Source organism: Lissotriton vulgaris, chromosome 2_1, assembly GCF_964263255.1.
Source record: "Lissotriton vulgaris chromosome 2_1, aLisVul1.2, whole genome shotgun sequence".
NCBI classification, from domain to species: Eukaryota; Metazoa; Chordata; class Amphibia; order Caudata; family Salamandridae; genus Lissotriton; species Lissotriton vulgaris.
The window spans coordinates 463160503-463176753 of record NC_141687.1 but is presented as its reverse complement, the minus strand read 5'-3'; the positions used below and the strand labels follow the sequence as shown (position 1 = coordinate 463176753).

At 45.0% G+C, this 16251-nt stretch overlaps 1 protein-coding gene across 2 annotated transcripts in view; it reads left to right on the top strand.

The window, feature by feature from the left end:
- The window catches only part of INPP1 (inositol polyphosphate-1-phosphatase), a 132049-nt gene that overhangs the window by 51356 nt on the left and 64442 nt on the right, over positions 1-16251 (top strand). For both annotated transcript variants that reach the window (XM_086955369.1, XM_086955370.1), the window contains 2 exons: positions 823-1041; positions 15040-15100. In XM_086955369.1, the coding sequence (XP_086811495.1) occupies positions 838-1041; positions 15040-15100 (265 nt within the window). In that variant the 5' untranslated portion in view covers positions 823-837. The remainder of the gene's footprint in view (positions 1-822; positions 1042-15039; positions 15101-16251) is intronic.

Sequence of the window (16251 nt, the reverse complement as noted above, 5' to 3'; positions counted from 1 at the left end):
CCGTCTTGGGCCTGCCAAACAGTAATGCACACTTTGCATGTTCTCCACCCAGGCTGCATTCCCAGGTTACCATTCCCCGCCTGAGTGCTGAACTACGGCTCTCGGACCAATCAAAACACTGCATTGCAGCGTTGTGATTGGCTTAGGGGAACATGAGTGCTGTCAGGGACGACAAGAAGAGACGCGTTGAGGGGGGTAAGTGTAATTGTCTTTTTCTTTACACCTTCCTGCCCCGCCACCCGTCCTGGCCTGTCACCCCCAGTCCGTGCCAGCCACCACTGCTAAGCAGTCCTCTCGATTTCTAAGGGAATGCTGGTCTGCCGTCAATCATGATCTGCATATGTTTCCAATTAGCTTCTTGTGAGGCTAAAGGCTGATACCCACTCAAAAAAGCATAGGGGGCTGCCCAATATCTCTGAATCCCGCACTCTATCCAGTTCTTTGTACTGTAAATAACAGATGCTACAATTACCCATTTTTTGGTACTCTGTTTATCCATTTGGAAAGAATGGAAGGCTGAGTCTGCCTTATTAGTATCCTCCTACCTGAGCTAAAGAGTATTTTAAGGGTTTATTTAGACTTGTTATGACCAGTCATTTTCAGTATTCCTAAACTGAATAACTCAAGTGTTATTAGTTGGTGATTTCATTCACCCTTTACAAACCCACATCTTCCACGAAGCAACTTTGGACAATGACAGTTGTAGAAAAACGTAGGATATACACAGCTGGCTAATAAGATCATATGCTGCTTCCCGTTGTTTTTGTAAAATATTTTAACATATTGGGATTAAGGTTTTTCCCACTGTCTTTTTAACTACAGATTAAATAACAAAAAATGTCTGCAGTGCTCCGTGAGCTGGTGCGTTCCGCTGAAAAAGCAGCAAGTATCGCTCGTGCTGTGCGACTGGAGGAATCGCTTTTCCAGCTTTTAATAGAAGAAAAAAAGGAAGGAGAGAAGAACAAGAAGTTTGTGACTGATTTCAAAACACTGACGGATGTGCTAGTTCAAGAAGTTATCAAACATGACATAGGAAAGAAGGTAAGGCATGCATTGAAATGAGGTGTAAAGTTATGTTCTTTTTATGGTGACTCCCTCCTAGTATTTAGGCTTCCACCATACCTGCATCCGCACCCGCGTATGCGATGACAAGTTTTGTTAAGGTGTAATCAATTGTCTGCTTTATAATAATGCTCTTTACTTCCACCTTAACTAAGGATGTGTGAAGCTAGATGTGGATAGAAGTGTATGAGATAAGTCATCATTGAAGTAGAACTCAGACAATACCTTTGGAGCAAAGTAGCAGTGCGTTTCAAGTACTACCTGGTCCTGATGAAAGATTGTCTATGTTTCTGAGGCACAAAGGGCTGGCAACTCTATTTAAATGCCTCAGATTTAATGACTATCAAGAATATTACATTCTATGAAAGCAGCTTCATTTTGTAGGAGGGCTTTAGTTTGGAAAGTATGTAAAACATGAGTTTTCAGGCCAGATTAAATCCTCTACTGTAAAGGACTGGACGCAAAAAATTCTCTCTAGATTTCATGTACATATGTGAAAGGTGTCAGTGGTTCCTTAGGTTTTTCCCATTTAGTAGTAAAAATGCCACAAGGGCAAAAAACCTCCTTGGTAATGTTGGTGGTTCTTGATTTTGATTTTAGTTGAAAGGCAAGATTGCGGTTGATGAGCAAGGAAACAAAACCACCCTGAATCAGGGTTGCGTAAGAGCGCAGGGTAAGACTTCCTGAAGTTCAATTCCATGAGAAAATTTGGATGGAAAAGGCAAAAGACCAGAGATAAATATGGATTGCAATTGGGGACAAAAGCGACAAAGAACAAACGCATTTTGAAGATGTTTTCTCAAGCATAAGCCTGTATGTATGTGTGTATATATATATATATAACTGCTTGCAAAACCTGGCCAGAGTCTGCATCATGAACCTCTGATGGAGAAAGAACTGGTTGAGATTGTATAAGGTTCAGTATGTTATGCAGTCCCCCCTTTCAGTTTCCCTAGGGAGTAGTGGGTGTGAAAGCTCTGGCTTTTTTTAAGGTAAAGGGCTCAGTGGTAACATAAGAGGGAAGGCCTCACCACTACATCAACAAGTTCCCCAAACACCGACTGAGTTAGAGTTGGCCTTGATGGCGTTGGCAGTGGGAGCCACAGAGCATTCCCATTGCAGACAGCCAAGAGCATTCAGGAGTTTTTTGAGCGAGGGGTCCAATGAAGCTCATTAGTTAAAAGTCCCCCCTCCGGAGGAGCTACGACACCAACTAAGATGGCTGCTTAGTCTCCCGGCTCCGCTAACCTCTGTCCTACGCTCCATTATCCTGTTGACAATCCTGCTTTCCTGAACCGGATCCGTGTGGGTAATCAGTCCCACACTCCAGTGGTGCAGTCCCGGAGTTTTTCCGCCGTCGGGGAGCGAAGATACGTCGAAGTACGTACTGAGGCCTAATCTGCCGGGGAGGCCGGGATCTCAAGTGCTGGCCCTGCCGGGTCCGAGCTGAACAACAACGGGCTGCTGCATGCGGTTGGGCCCGGTCTCCGGTCCAATCGAACTTTTTCCCGTTTGTTTTACTACCATCAGCTGCCTGGTGCCCTGTGGCGTGTGCGGCGGCGAGTGACGCAAGGTACTGTTTTGTGAGGGTCCCCGACCGGGGTTCCGGCATCCATAACGCCGAGCCCCCCGGTTCGGTGCCTCGCCGCGTACCACTGTTGGCTGACCGCTGCTCCCTCCTGGCGCATTCCTGTTCCGTTTTCACTTTTCCCCGGAGAAGGCGCCTCTCCGTTGGGGTCACCATGCCTGCGGACAGAGTGTGTTTAAAGGAGCGGGTTCGATCTGGCCCGTCTTTGTTGACCGTGATGGAGGCACTTATGGCGCTTCAGGGCACTATCAAAGCTCAGACTCATGCCTTGTTGTCTGCGGTGGATGAAGTCTCAGGCTCGAGACCGGACCCTGACTCGGCGCCTGCGACCCGGCAGCCAGCCCACTTTGCAATGGAAGCTCCCGAGGTGTATGTAGACCCGGCGGTGGAAACGGTGCTTGCCCCTACTATGTCGGATTTGCCGGACTGCAGTGTGCCTGGACACCCGATTGAACTTTTGGAACCTTCGATCCTGCACCCTTTGGAACATCCTTACGTCCCTACTGTAGTACTCTCTACTTGGTACTGTATGCGGTTTTGGACTTTGTTTATCCCCCTCCTCCACCGGTCGTTCAAAATGGCGGATGGGACGAAGCTTGGCCTCGGAGATGGGGAGGGGCAACGATGGAACCGGCAATCAACATCTCTGCGCTCCTGCTCTACCGACTTATGGGACATTGTGTGTAAGGGACTTCCCTTAATTACCGATTTCAACACATTTGATCGCAGGGGTCAGGGTTGAGAACTCTGTTTGGGCTCATAGTGGTGAATTTATGGTTGACGGGATTGTTTCACTGTCTTAACGGATTCCGGGGCAGGGCAGGCTGGGTTGGGGGAAGGAGACCGGGAGCCTGTAACGTTATGCCCTCCTCCGATTTCCCCTATCGATTGGGGCTTTCTTACTTTTTTCTCTTTCCCTTTCTTCTATATTTCGGGTTCTGGTTGCTGGGCGACAGGCACGCTGCGTGGGGGGTGGCCGTAGTCATTTGCAGGGGTGCAGGGTGGGGGGTTGTGGGGGTGGGTGTTTCGTTTTTGTCTTTGTTCTATGGCCTCTTTTTTTCTTCTCTCCTCTTGCTTTTCTTTCCTTCTTTTCCGGGTTAGTGTAGTGGGTTCGGCTCTCTTTGCAACTTCATCTCTATACCTGTGCCTAGACCTCTCCGGGGACTGGGTGCTGGGGGGCGGACAACAAGGGCGGTGTGGATATTGATGATGTACTGTTTATCCTGATGTCGCGCGTTTGAACACCGCTGATTGCTAGGTGTAGTGACTTTGGTATGGACGCATCGTTTTCCTGTTCGCCCCCATTCCAATGGTCCGAGACACTATATGATACCTGATCCTTTCTATTTTATAATCGAAAATGAAAACCTCCTATCCTGATTTGCATCGTACTGCACTCCCAACCATTGTATTGGGTAACCTGAGCTACTATGATCCCCAGGGACAATTGCTTTGAAACTGACTGTGATGATATGTTGAACTGCTTAGCGGCCAGCCCCTGGGGTTGTAGGCCCGGTTTTGTATACATGTGCATATGTTAAATAAAGGTTTTCACCAAAAAAAAAAAAAGTCCCCCTCTCACCCACCACTGTTGGCAGTGGGAGCCCGAGAGCATACCCATTGCTGACAGCCAAGAACTTTCAAGTATGTTTGTGCCTTGAAATTGGAATTTTTGGGCCATTGAAAAGAGTTCTACCTTTTAGTCGTTTGGCTGTAACACTGCCCATTTAGTAACACCGTATCTGTTGACAGATCAAAGAAAGTCATAACGCAAGTCAATAACCTACTCTTGATTCATTTGTTTGAAGACCAAACACTTCAGCCAAACCTGTCTCTTCTTGGAGAAGCTGGTCATCGGGGACTATCGTTGAGGTCCAGCACATCTGAAGCTTTAGCTTAGCTGCTGTAAAGCATAAACACGTACTACTCCTAGGCACATCCGAGCAGCAAGGATGTATAGCCGCCACATTCATGCGCATTATGTATTCTGTAACTGGCCTCACAGAGTATGAATGTTTGCTTTTCAAAGTCAACTTCCTACTGTACGCAGTGTGCTGTTGGTTGGGAGCCTGGCCGATGGTCATACCCACAGCTCAGTGCCCGTATCCAAAATGGGACTGTTAATTGCCTACAGCCTTTCCGCATGTAGAGTGTGTGCAGGGCTTGGCCACTGTCCATGTTCAGCACTTTGATGCCGATTGGCCCAGCCCCCTTTGAGCTCTATTGCTGGCTTATAGCCAGTGTCCTTTGTTTAACACCATTGCACTTGGATGTTAGCTGGCATGGTGTTCCTCCATGCCCAGAGTGGTCTTTGTGAATTTTTAGTGGATTTTAGATCTTGCTATAATCATAATTTCACGTCCACTGAAGACTTACAAAGAATTTCATATGTGCTTTAATCCAATGTTATTTCTGTTCACCTGCCCCACCATAACCATATATTTAATTGCTCACACACGCTGGTCTTCTGAGGCTCTATGGGTTTGCTTTCTTTTTCTAATTGTCACACCTTAAATTCGGTCCATGAATTCAAAATAATACAGGGGATTTATGGCACCTCACAGTTCTTTTGAATCCCCAGTGCTAGCTTTAGAGCAGCAGATCCTGATCCTGAAATCTCTATTTTTTGTTAAGGGCTATTTATTTTATTTTTACCCATCCTCTCTGCGGTTGGCTAATGTTCCCCCTTTCTCTTATACCCACTTACCCATTATGTTTTTCAGGATCATTGTAACCACAGATGCATCCAGGGTGAAAAGGCAGTCCTGGTATCTGCAGGTCCTTCAAGTGGACCTGGAAGCAACAAGAATTGTTTTGCCATTTTGAGGGCAGTGTATGTTCATATCCCACAACATTGTTTATTCTCTGTGTGGTTAGCTAATTCTCTCTTTTTCTGTTTACACTCTCCACCCCCTCAGTGCTGGATTTAGAGACATTGATTTCTGTTTGTTTTGGATAGTAGACAATAGACCCTTTGGACTAAGGTGGGTAACTTATGGCGAGATGGGACATCCTGAAGAAAATAATAAGTTGGGCCTTGGAGCCTGAGTTGAGTTAGCTTTTGCACCTTTCATAATCCTTGATCCAGCTATTGATGCAGAGTGGCAAATGGGGTGTATTAGCTAGCCGCCAGACGTGGCATTCTTAGTGTTGATGAAGACAACCCGATTGGGATGAGGAAACATTGGTGAATAAATAAGGCATTGATGTATAATATGTGTTTGAAGGATGTCTGACAAATAGGGATGGTTATCGTGGAAGAGAGTTGCCTGACGGAAAAGTCTGGATTGAAGAGCCGTGTTTAGAGCCATAGGAGGACTAATTTAACACCCCTAAGGGAAGTGTAGGTGCGACAAATTGGACGTGAGGGGGTGAATAGCTCTCCTGATCATAAAAAAGAAGAGGGGTTTTGTCCAAGGGAAGGGAATTAGCAGGAGGGAGACCTGCCAAACCACATTGTGAAAGACATTGATTGTTCATCAAGAAAAGCCTTTGTCAAAAGAGAAGACAAGAAAATTGGCTAAGGTGAGAGAAGAGGCATAAATTGGATCCATGTCTCTTTGCACACACCAAAAAACCCAGGCAACCTAGTCTGAGCAGTAACCTTTCCTTGTTCCCAGGGGCAAAAAATGTGGCAGGAGGTGAAAGGTGGTTCCTTGCTCTCTTACCCATGTGACTAACCAAGCTAGGAGAGAAAGATGGTTGTTTAGGACAGCAGCGGCCCGAGAAGGTAAGAGCGGGGGGGGGGGGGTGCAATGGGGCCAGGTTGGGGTGGTGGATTTGACAGACGACCACGAGGAAAAATTTAATATATAGTTAATTTTCCCTCATAGTCGGCTGTCGAAATCCGCCCTCCCCACCCCGCCCTACCCCTCTTACCTGCACGGGACACAGCTGGTTTAAGAGCAGGGCAGGGGATGCCCTTTCAAATCCATTATGAGTGCCAGGAAGGATGGTATTAGTGTTATTTTTTACTTAAATAATATTTGCTTAGTATTTTGTCCATTTTGCAGTTGGAACTGTAGTGTAGTTCCTATATCCCTGATAGGCTCTGCGCATTAGAATAACATACACTATAGTTTTGACATAGGACTGAGTTCAGTATGTCTCTAACAAGTACATTAAACTTAATTACTTGTGTGTGCCAGCTAACTCAGAGGTCACTAGAAACTTTCTCTAATGAACAAGAAGGGATTAGTTTCGGACAACCGCATAAACATGGCAACTTTGTTTCCCTTAGTGTCGGAATAATCGTAGAGTTGTGGAAACAATAGATAACCGTTTCACTCAGTCAATCGTGCATGCTTCGTTTTGCACAGAAATAGGGAGACAGGCGTTTCAATAAAAAGGGTTTATTGAACAGTCTTATTTCTCATGCAAAAGATATGAATTGCTACAATCGTAAGACAGAATGCGAAGTATAAAATGTACAGTGTTAGCAGTAAGATGAAATAAAACTGTAATAGCATGTCTTGTAGCTATGACATATATTCATTAAAATACATACATAAATAACACAGGCTAAAATACTCATCTGGTGCTTCTAAAATAATCCTACCCCAGTTTACCTAACCTAAGTCTAGTACGAGGGAAGAAGTTGGTGCTGTTTTGCCTAAAGTTTCTCTGGGTTCTAATCCGCTCCATACCTTAGAATGAGGGAGGTTGGTATCTCTTTCCCGGGACTCATTCTCTAAAACCCCACAAGGGGAGTCAGAAACTCTAGAGCTGGATTCTCGGCAAGGAGGATGACCGCGTCTGGTCAGTGCATCAGTTGGGGACTTGACTTCCTTCGGGACTTGCTGTGGCGAGCCGCATCATGCAAGTAGGTAGCCGAACCGCACCGTGCCTTGCCATAGCAAGTGAAGGTATATTTATACCTTGAAGGTGTTTAGGAATGCCAGTATTGACTTCAAAGTCGGGCATAAGAACGTCCAGAATTAACCTCTAAGGAATAGATGTTCATGCATAGTAAAGGAGTTCTTGGAGAAAACAATATCCAAGCAATGGGAAGTCTTAAAGGCTTAAGAGTCTGGTTTTCCACGAATTCCTTGTGACGTAGGTGAACGGATTTAAGTAGCCATGCCTGTATTTGGTTAGCATGGACAATGCCTAAATAAGGGCTGGATTTCTATGCCTAAATAAGGGCAATGTGAATTGTACCTACACAAGGGCATGAATCGGGAAATTCATACGGAATCTAAATCGATGCACAACAGAACAACAATGCTGTGATGTACAGAACTGTATTTTCTTGGCGTAGGCCGAACCAGGCCTTAATTAGGCGTTGACTCCATCTTGGATATAAAAGTAGCCATGTTTATTTTCTCATTCACACCACACACAGTAAAATGTACACTAATGAATTGTGTTTACATGCTGTTCTTGGAGAGGCTTAGAGGAAGTTCTTTAGTTACATTTTTGCTCTCCAAGGCCTTTTCCTTGTTTGCTCACTGTAGGACTATTCCTTAACAAGATATTGTTTATTTAACTAGATTGATGCTAGCATTTGCCATAGGAGATTCAATATTATTTATTTAAGGGGAAAGTGCTAAGATGATGGTATTATAAGACATTTTGTAATGCCTAATTATGATTTGATGATATGCTGATATATGTACTCACCCTATACTCACTGTGAGATTTCCTTTGCATTCTATAGTTAATTTCTCTATAAAAAACGTGTTTAGCGGGTTGAGCCAGAAGAGGTTCTTTTGGTTTCCAGGGATGTTGTCTGATTTTTCTATTAATTTGCTACATATTCTGGATGTAAACTATTTTCCAGACTTTGCTTATGCTGCGTTTGTTTTAAGTGATTTCTGAGCTTTATGCTTCTGACTAAAGTATTATGCATCTTAATTGACTTTGATATATTTTTGCCTTCTGTATGGCACAAAACTTTTTTTAACATCTTTATTTTTCATTTTCAATTAACAACAATCATACAGCATACAGATGCTCATTGGGCTTATTTTCAGTTCTAGCAGATACACTGCAAAGTCATATGGCTCATGATTGCAGTCCTTTACTCAAGAGGGCTGTAGAGGCAGGGCTGTTTGCACCAGTCCAAGGGGATCCATTAACACCCACCATACCCCGGCTCCCAACAATCTATCAATACTCGCCCCCCAGTGTTTTCTGCGGATGTAATGGAGGGTGTGACCTACGAGGCCTGTTCATCAACAGTTTACAACATTTCAGCCCTCATCTGACTATCCTCCTCTGCTGTTTCATCAGTCTTAACCTCCCTCATACACCTCGCCTCCGCAAAAGCCCACTCTGCAATATCACTAGTCCATTGGTGCAGAGGGGGACCCATGAGGGACAGCCATTTTTTAGCCACTCTTCTCTTTGTCAGAACTAATCCCAGAAGTGTTATCCTATATAGCATTTTACGATTCTTGGGGCATGCAAAGAGATTTAGGAGACAGTGCCCAACACTGAGTTCAAACCGTATTGGTGATTCTCTGGAGACTGTACACTAACACTCTCCAGTATGATTCTATATGCTTACAGCCCCACATTAGGTGTATGAAATCCACCCGCCTCATTCCGCATCTTGGACATGCGTTCAGTCTACCTGGGTACATGCTACTCAACCTCACTGGTGAGAGACATGTGAAATGAAATACATAGAAGTGCGCTAACTTGAAGCAGGCATTACTAGACTCTAAATCAGTGCACATGCCGCTCCCCACTACCTGTCCATCAGCTGCTGTATGAAGTCCCCATCCCATCTGTTTCGCAAGGAGCTATGCCCATTGTTTATCGCAGAGCTCTGAGCCCCGTACCCAAGACGCTGCAATAACAACTGCTGCCTCGCATCTCCTCGATCAACGGTAGTACCTTTTACCTGCCACCACTGTCTCTTCACTTGCGACTCAGGACCAAGCACTCTCACGGAAACCACCCTCAACACACCCACAGCGCCAACCATGACCACCACAGAACTACTCCACTGCCTCCTGCTCAATGCCCGATCACTCTGCAAACACGCCACCGAAATCTGTGATACCATCACCACCCTCACCCTTTTATCTTTATCTCAGAGACTTGGCTCAACCCCTCCTCAACCCGACATCACCACTGCAACACCCAACGGCTGCAAGATGAGACACCTGGACCGCCACCAACAAAAACAGAGGTGGCATTGCCGTCATCCACAAAGTACCCATCCATTGCACCACCGCCGAAGATAACACCACAGCGATCATGGAACACACCTCAACTTTCACCTCCGAACCAACGGCAGAACAACCATCAGAGGCACCCACGTGTACAGACCTCCAGGACTGCGCACTTGCTTCTGTGGCGTCATTCCTGAATTCATCCCCCCACTCACCGTTGACTGAAAGTACTACATCTTCCTTGGAGACATCATCTTCCACCTCGATGACCCCAAAGACACAAACACCGCCAACCTTCTGGAAAGCATGAGCAGCATCAGCCTCACTCAACTGATCACCAACCCCTCGCACAGGACACACGATCGACCTGATCTTCACAGCTAGCGACAGTCAAGTTCAGTCTGTCATCCAACTCAACTGGACCGACCACGCCATTGTCCACCATTATGCCTCCCAGCTCCTCCCACCACAGCTGGAACAAAGTGGCAGAGGCCTAATGGACAGTCACCCGGAGCACCACCCTGACTCCACATCCAACCTTGAACAGGCCATCAATAACCTAGTTGCCTGGATCACCAACTGTTTGAACAGAGCCCTCTCAAGTCTGCCAAGACAAGGATATCAACCAAACAAACCAGCTGGTCTCAACCAGGACCATGAAACACACCTGCAAATGGCTAGAATGACGATGGTGCACCAGCAAAGACCCCACAAACCAAGCCAATTTCAAGTCAGCCCTCAATAATACCATTAACGACTGAAAGATACGAAAATATGCGCCCTGGCAGAATTCATGGAAGCAAGCTCAATCCACAGAAAGGAACTCTCAAACACGGTCAGAGTTCTCCTACCCATCAGCCACAGAGCGCCCGATCTCCCCTTTCCAGGAACTCTGGAACACCCTGGTGGAGTATTTCCACTACAAGATATACACCATCTACAACTCAACAGCCTCCTCACGCCAACTAACGCCACTGACAATCATCCTCTCACCGCATGGAAATAGCTCAACACACAGAGCTCGACAGCCTTCATGAACTCCATCCACTCCGGAGCACCCACGGATCCCTGCCCCTACCACTTCTTCAACCTCGGGAGCAAGGAAATCAGCAGCAAACTCACCCCTATTCTCAATAAATCAATCACCACAACTGCTTTCCCTGATCAATGGAAACCTGCAGAGGTCAGACCCCAGCTCAAGAAACTCTCCGCTGACCCCAGCAAACTCAAGAACTACCACTGTATCTCTCTGCTCCCCTTCCCCCCCTCAAGAAAGCCACCAACTCGCCAAACATCTAGTGAGCAGCAATCTGCTGGACACCTCCCAAACCGGTTTCCAAGCCAACCACAGCACTGAGATCACCCTGATCGATACAACTGGAGACATCAGGACCCTCCTCATCCAGGAAGCATTAGCATCCTTGATTCTCCTTGACCTCTCAGCACTGTTCGATACGTTATCCCATCACAATCTCATCAAGAGACTCCGCCACATTGGCATCCAGGGATACACCCTCAAGTGGATTGCATCTTTCCCCGCAGGACGAACCCAAAGAATCCGACTACCGCCCTTCACTTTGGAACCCAAGAGCATCATCTGCGGTGTCCCGCAAGGTACATTCCTCAGTCCCACTCTGTTCAACACCTACATGATACCACTAGCCAACATCGTCAGAACCCATGGCCTCATCATCACTTCCTACACAGGTAAAACCCAGTTCATCCTCGTGCTCTCTGAAGACCCCTTCACCAACACTAGGACCAACCTCCACAACTGCATGACAAGCGTCACCAACTGGATGAAGGCCAACTGTCTGAAGTTCAACATGTGAAACGACACATGGTGGCCCTCTGAACTCAGACCCACACCAAGAGACTACACGTGCAACCTTGGCATCATCCTGGACAGCAAAGTCACCATGAAATACCAGTTCAATGCAGTCCCTCCGCTGCTTCCACACTTTTTCGCAAGCCCCTATAAATCTTCAGATGGTTCCCCATCAACACCAGGAAAAATGTCACTGGCTTCTTGGCGGCACTACAGTGACGCGCTCTACGCAGGATCTACCTCCCAGCTCCTGAAGAGACTCCAGAAGATGCAGGACTCATCTGCCAGACTCATTCTTGACCTCATTCAAAGGCAGCGTCATCTGATAGGGTGACGTCCTCCTGAGCACAGCGTAAAATCCACCGCAGTGGGATTAAAAACTCTTAATTGAAGCTGTCAAGAAGATCCATGACAAGTTGTAGCTGGTAAAGCTGTTTTATTCTTATATCGATATTATCACGTCATATCCTGTATGGTTCATCAAAAAATGTATTAGGTGCTCCCCATGCTCCCATGTCTCCCCAAGCATTTTGGGCTTGAAAAAGCCGTTTGTCACTGGAAAATATCTGAAATGTGAATAGAGCAGAAATATGGTCAGAGGGCACCAAACTCAGAGATGAATAAACCGTCACAGAGTGTCACCTTGTAGAGAGTATTAAATAAAATCACCTCTGAAGAAACTGACAGAAAATGCATCTAGATATCACCGAAGTTGTGCCAGAGCAAAGAAAATGTGGGTCATGAGGTAAAACCATGAGCATTGGCGATTCCACGGTGCAAAAGAGTGATGGTGATAAGCTAAAGCGCTAAAGGAAGGTTTAATGCTGCATTGCGGTATGTAATACCAAATGAAAAGTGGCGGCACATAGCCATGTGCCATCCAATCATGTCCAAAAATCTATTGTTGTAAAAGTGACAGTTAATGTGTGTGCACTCAAGAAAGCTACAAATGAAGTGCCACGTCTCAAAGTCTACCTCCCCATCCAGAAGATATGCCAATTCAAGATTCTGACTCCTGCATACATCAACCACTGCCTGAACTTCCACCAATCCTCTAGACACCTGCACTCCACCTCTCTCGCACACACTCCCCACATCTGCCGAAGCCAATGTGGGAACACATATTCTCCTACCTCGCAGCCAAGTCCTAGAACGACCTTTCCCCTTCACCTCCGAACTTCAGCCTCTCTCCCGGAATTCAGAAAGGGACTCAAGACCTGACTTTTTGACTGACCCCAGCACGAACCCAGTACCTGGATACCCGCGCAGGTGATGAGCCGGCGCGTTAAGAATTAGGCTGACTGATTGATTGATTGATTAAAGCCATGTACAAACATGTCACCAAGTGTCTAGGAAATCCCCATATCCAAAGGTACATCTAGCGTGTACGATCAGTTTGGTGTGTTCGGGAAATTCGTCCAGATTTCTCTTGCTGTCTTTGTGATTTTAACAGATTGCAAAAACCGCACTGGGCCTACCTCAAAACACTCTTGGGCATCCTGAAATGTAATACCGCGATCTCCCAGATGTCAGTCTCCAAGTGTGTCACAACCCTCTCTCCATACCTCCATGGTCATATTCTTGTTGATAATCATGAAGGGTCACAGCCACCGTAGTGGTAGCTGCTGAGTGTTCTACACTTCACCCCTTTTATCATCATCTCCCACGCCTGCGTCACCAACCAGACCACACATGGGCTGCTTTTCTCTATCTGTAAACCTGTCATCAGACACTTTGGCAAATGCTCCGTTCTTGGGGTACCCACTAGTAATCGCTTCTCCAAGTTGTCACCCAGCGCGTATCAGATGGCTGGGTGTGGGAGTTGTGCCGCCAGTATTTCCAGGTCTGGGATAGGTCGGAGTTTAATCTAAATTACTGATCTCAAACCTCTTTTAGTCAAGGCTAATTCTTATTGAATGTTATTTATAATGCTGTTTGAATCTTATCTTAATGTACATATTTCCCCATCTACTCTTAGGGACAATCTGACCCTACATTAGACACTATTTTTCTAACATGCCTGATTATCTGAAAAAGCTCCAACAAGGCAGTGCTATGGTGACCTATAGGAGGGGAGGCAACTATGCTTGAGGAGCCAAAATGACCTTCTGCGTCTGGAATCTGTGAAGGTGAAGCAAGTTGCAGGAAATCAGTTAAAGCGAAAGGAAAAGTGTAACCCATGACAGGACTTCAATCTTGGAGAAAGGTGTCCACTGCCCTATAGACTGGACCTGGGATCATACTCACGAACATCTTGAGATGGGAGGCAAAGCAGTCTACTTCTAATGGGCTCCAGAGTATGAAAATCTCTGAAAACATTTGGTGATACAGCATCCAATCGCTGGAATCACGCAAGTGACATGAAAACCAGCCTTCTATAGCATTTGAGTTGCAAAAGTTTTAATGATGAGAGAAGCTGAAGTCTTGGATCTGGTCCCCCCGTTTATTCGTATAATTGACCACAGAAATGCTGTCCATCCAAAGAAGGACACAGCAATGGGATTTGTGGCAAAAGAAGGCGAGGATGCCAGCTAGCAGTTCCTGAGAATTAATGTGTGGGGAGGACTCTTCCTGAGACCAAGGCCTGCTAGTAGACAGACCTAGGTTGATGCACCAACCACGGTTGCTCAACCTGGCTTCAATATTGAGGTCTGGAGTGGGGGTGAAAGATGGCTTTGCCATTCTTTGCATCTATGTTTGTCAGCTACCACTGTAGTCCCATACTTCAATCCTTGTCCAGGGAGATCTGATCACAGTAAGGGAGGCCTGAGCGTAGGTTGAGTGCTTTACACCTCTGAAGGACTCTATAATGAAGGGGGCCTGGAAATATCTTTTTCTATGGCTCGATTGTTCCTCTTTACCTCATTGTTCTTTCTTGACCTTCTGTTCTTTTGTATACTGTTCCCTCACAGATGATTGAATGTGTGAGGTAATATATATATTTTTGATTTCTATTTTCAGTTAGCTGCACTATGCCTGCTAGAGACACATTAAATTTCTTTCTGACCTTGATTTTAGTTTCATCTTTACAAATACTCTAGACCACTTGTCACTGGCCTGGTCCTCCTTGCCCTGTTACAGATACTTGTATAAATACATCTGAGAAATGGAAGTCACATGCCTGTGACAGGACACTGCCCTAGCTTTGGTAAATCCCATCCAAGGTTTAAAGTTATATAAAATCATTATTCTTACTAGCCACAATAAGTATTCTGTCCAGAACTGCTTATCAATTTAACATCTAAGGTCCTTTGATTATTTCCCTTACGGAATAAAAATGTGTTTTATGAATTGTAAGACTAAAATGTTCAAAACACTTTAATGCTACGCCAGAAGGTATGGTAGATATATTCCAAGATGTAATCATTTTGTTTTAAAACTTATTTTATCTATCTTGTTAATAAAGTAAGTAAAATGCTCTATTTCATACCCTACAGTTTCCAGGCTTAGAAAAGAATATTGATGGAGAAGAATCTAATGAATTTACCAATGACCTGGGTAAGTATGTAGATTTTATTTTGCTTCCCAAATTTTATTTGCATGTTGTTTATTTGTAAAATATTTATTATAATAATAATCTCTGCTATGTTGCTCTGTGTTCTCATAGGAATGTGACTCCAAATTGGGTTTTATTCTCTTGAAATGAGATGTCATCAATTATAATTATTTCACAAACTATTTCTAATTCAACTCACCCCTAGTTTACACTTGATTCCTCCTTGTGGTGGCAGCTGGGATAGTTCTTTGAAATATAATGTGCAGTAGCACCAGTGAGCCTTGTGGGACCCTTCCTCTCAATCCAGTAGCACCAGTGAGCCTTGCACCCTTCCTCTCAATCTGAACTTTTTTCTAAGGACTTTATCACGGACCCTGTCAGTTGTACGCTTACACAGGTTCTGTAGTGCACTTAAGCTGGAGAATCTAGGCATTAAAGCAGAACATTTGTATACTTTGTGAAACTACCCATGCTGTTAACTAGGAGGGGTCCTGGGGTTTGTGCTTGGCCTCCTGGGACTTCTGGATGAAGCAGGAGGTCTTGGATTTTAAACCAAGTTGGTGTTGAGCCCATGGAGTAAAACACATCTCCCAGAACCCATTGCTTTTCTTGATCTACAATTATCTCATTCTTTTAAGTCCACAAAGAATAGTCTATTATGTTTTTCAGTCCATGTCATACTGTCCATTGTATCCACTTTTTGGTTATATAAACCAAACCAATATTCTGGTAAAACACAAGAGAGCCCTTATTATATTGCCTGACATGAAGACTTTATTTTGTCTTACATGAGACAAGTTACAATCCTAAGACAATTTGGCTGATGTAGATAAGCTTGCATGTTTACATCCATTATATTCTAATTAGATTTGTTTTTGTATGGTTTTATTTTTATAATTCTTTTTATTAAACAAAGAGAAAATGGCATTTCTTGTTACAGAAAACAAATAATATCTGAAATACACATATTCGTTCTTGCAGTTGTTAAGTCGGAACAACAGGGCAGGGAATTTGTCCCAGATTGCTGTCCACTTTTTGGGGCAACCTCGTGAAACATATACTGTCTTCTCCCTAAGCATGCACCAGTCCATGTCTGTCTTCCAGGAACACAGTGCAGCCGACTCTCCAGAGCCGTGCAATATTCCTCTTGGCC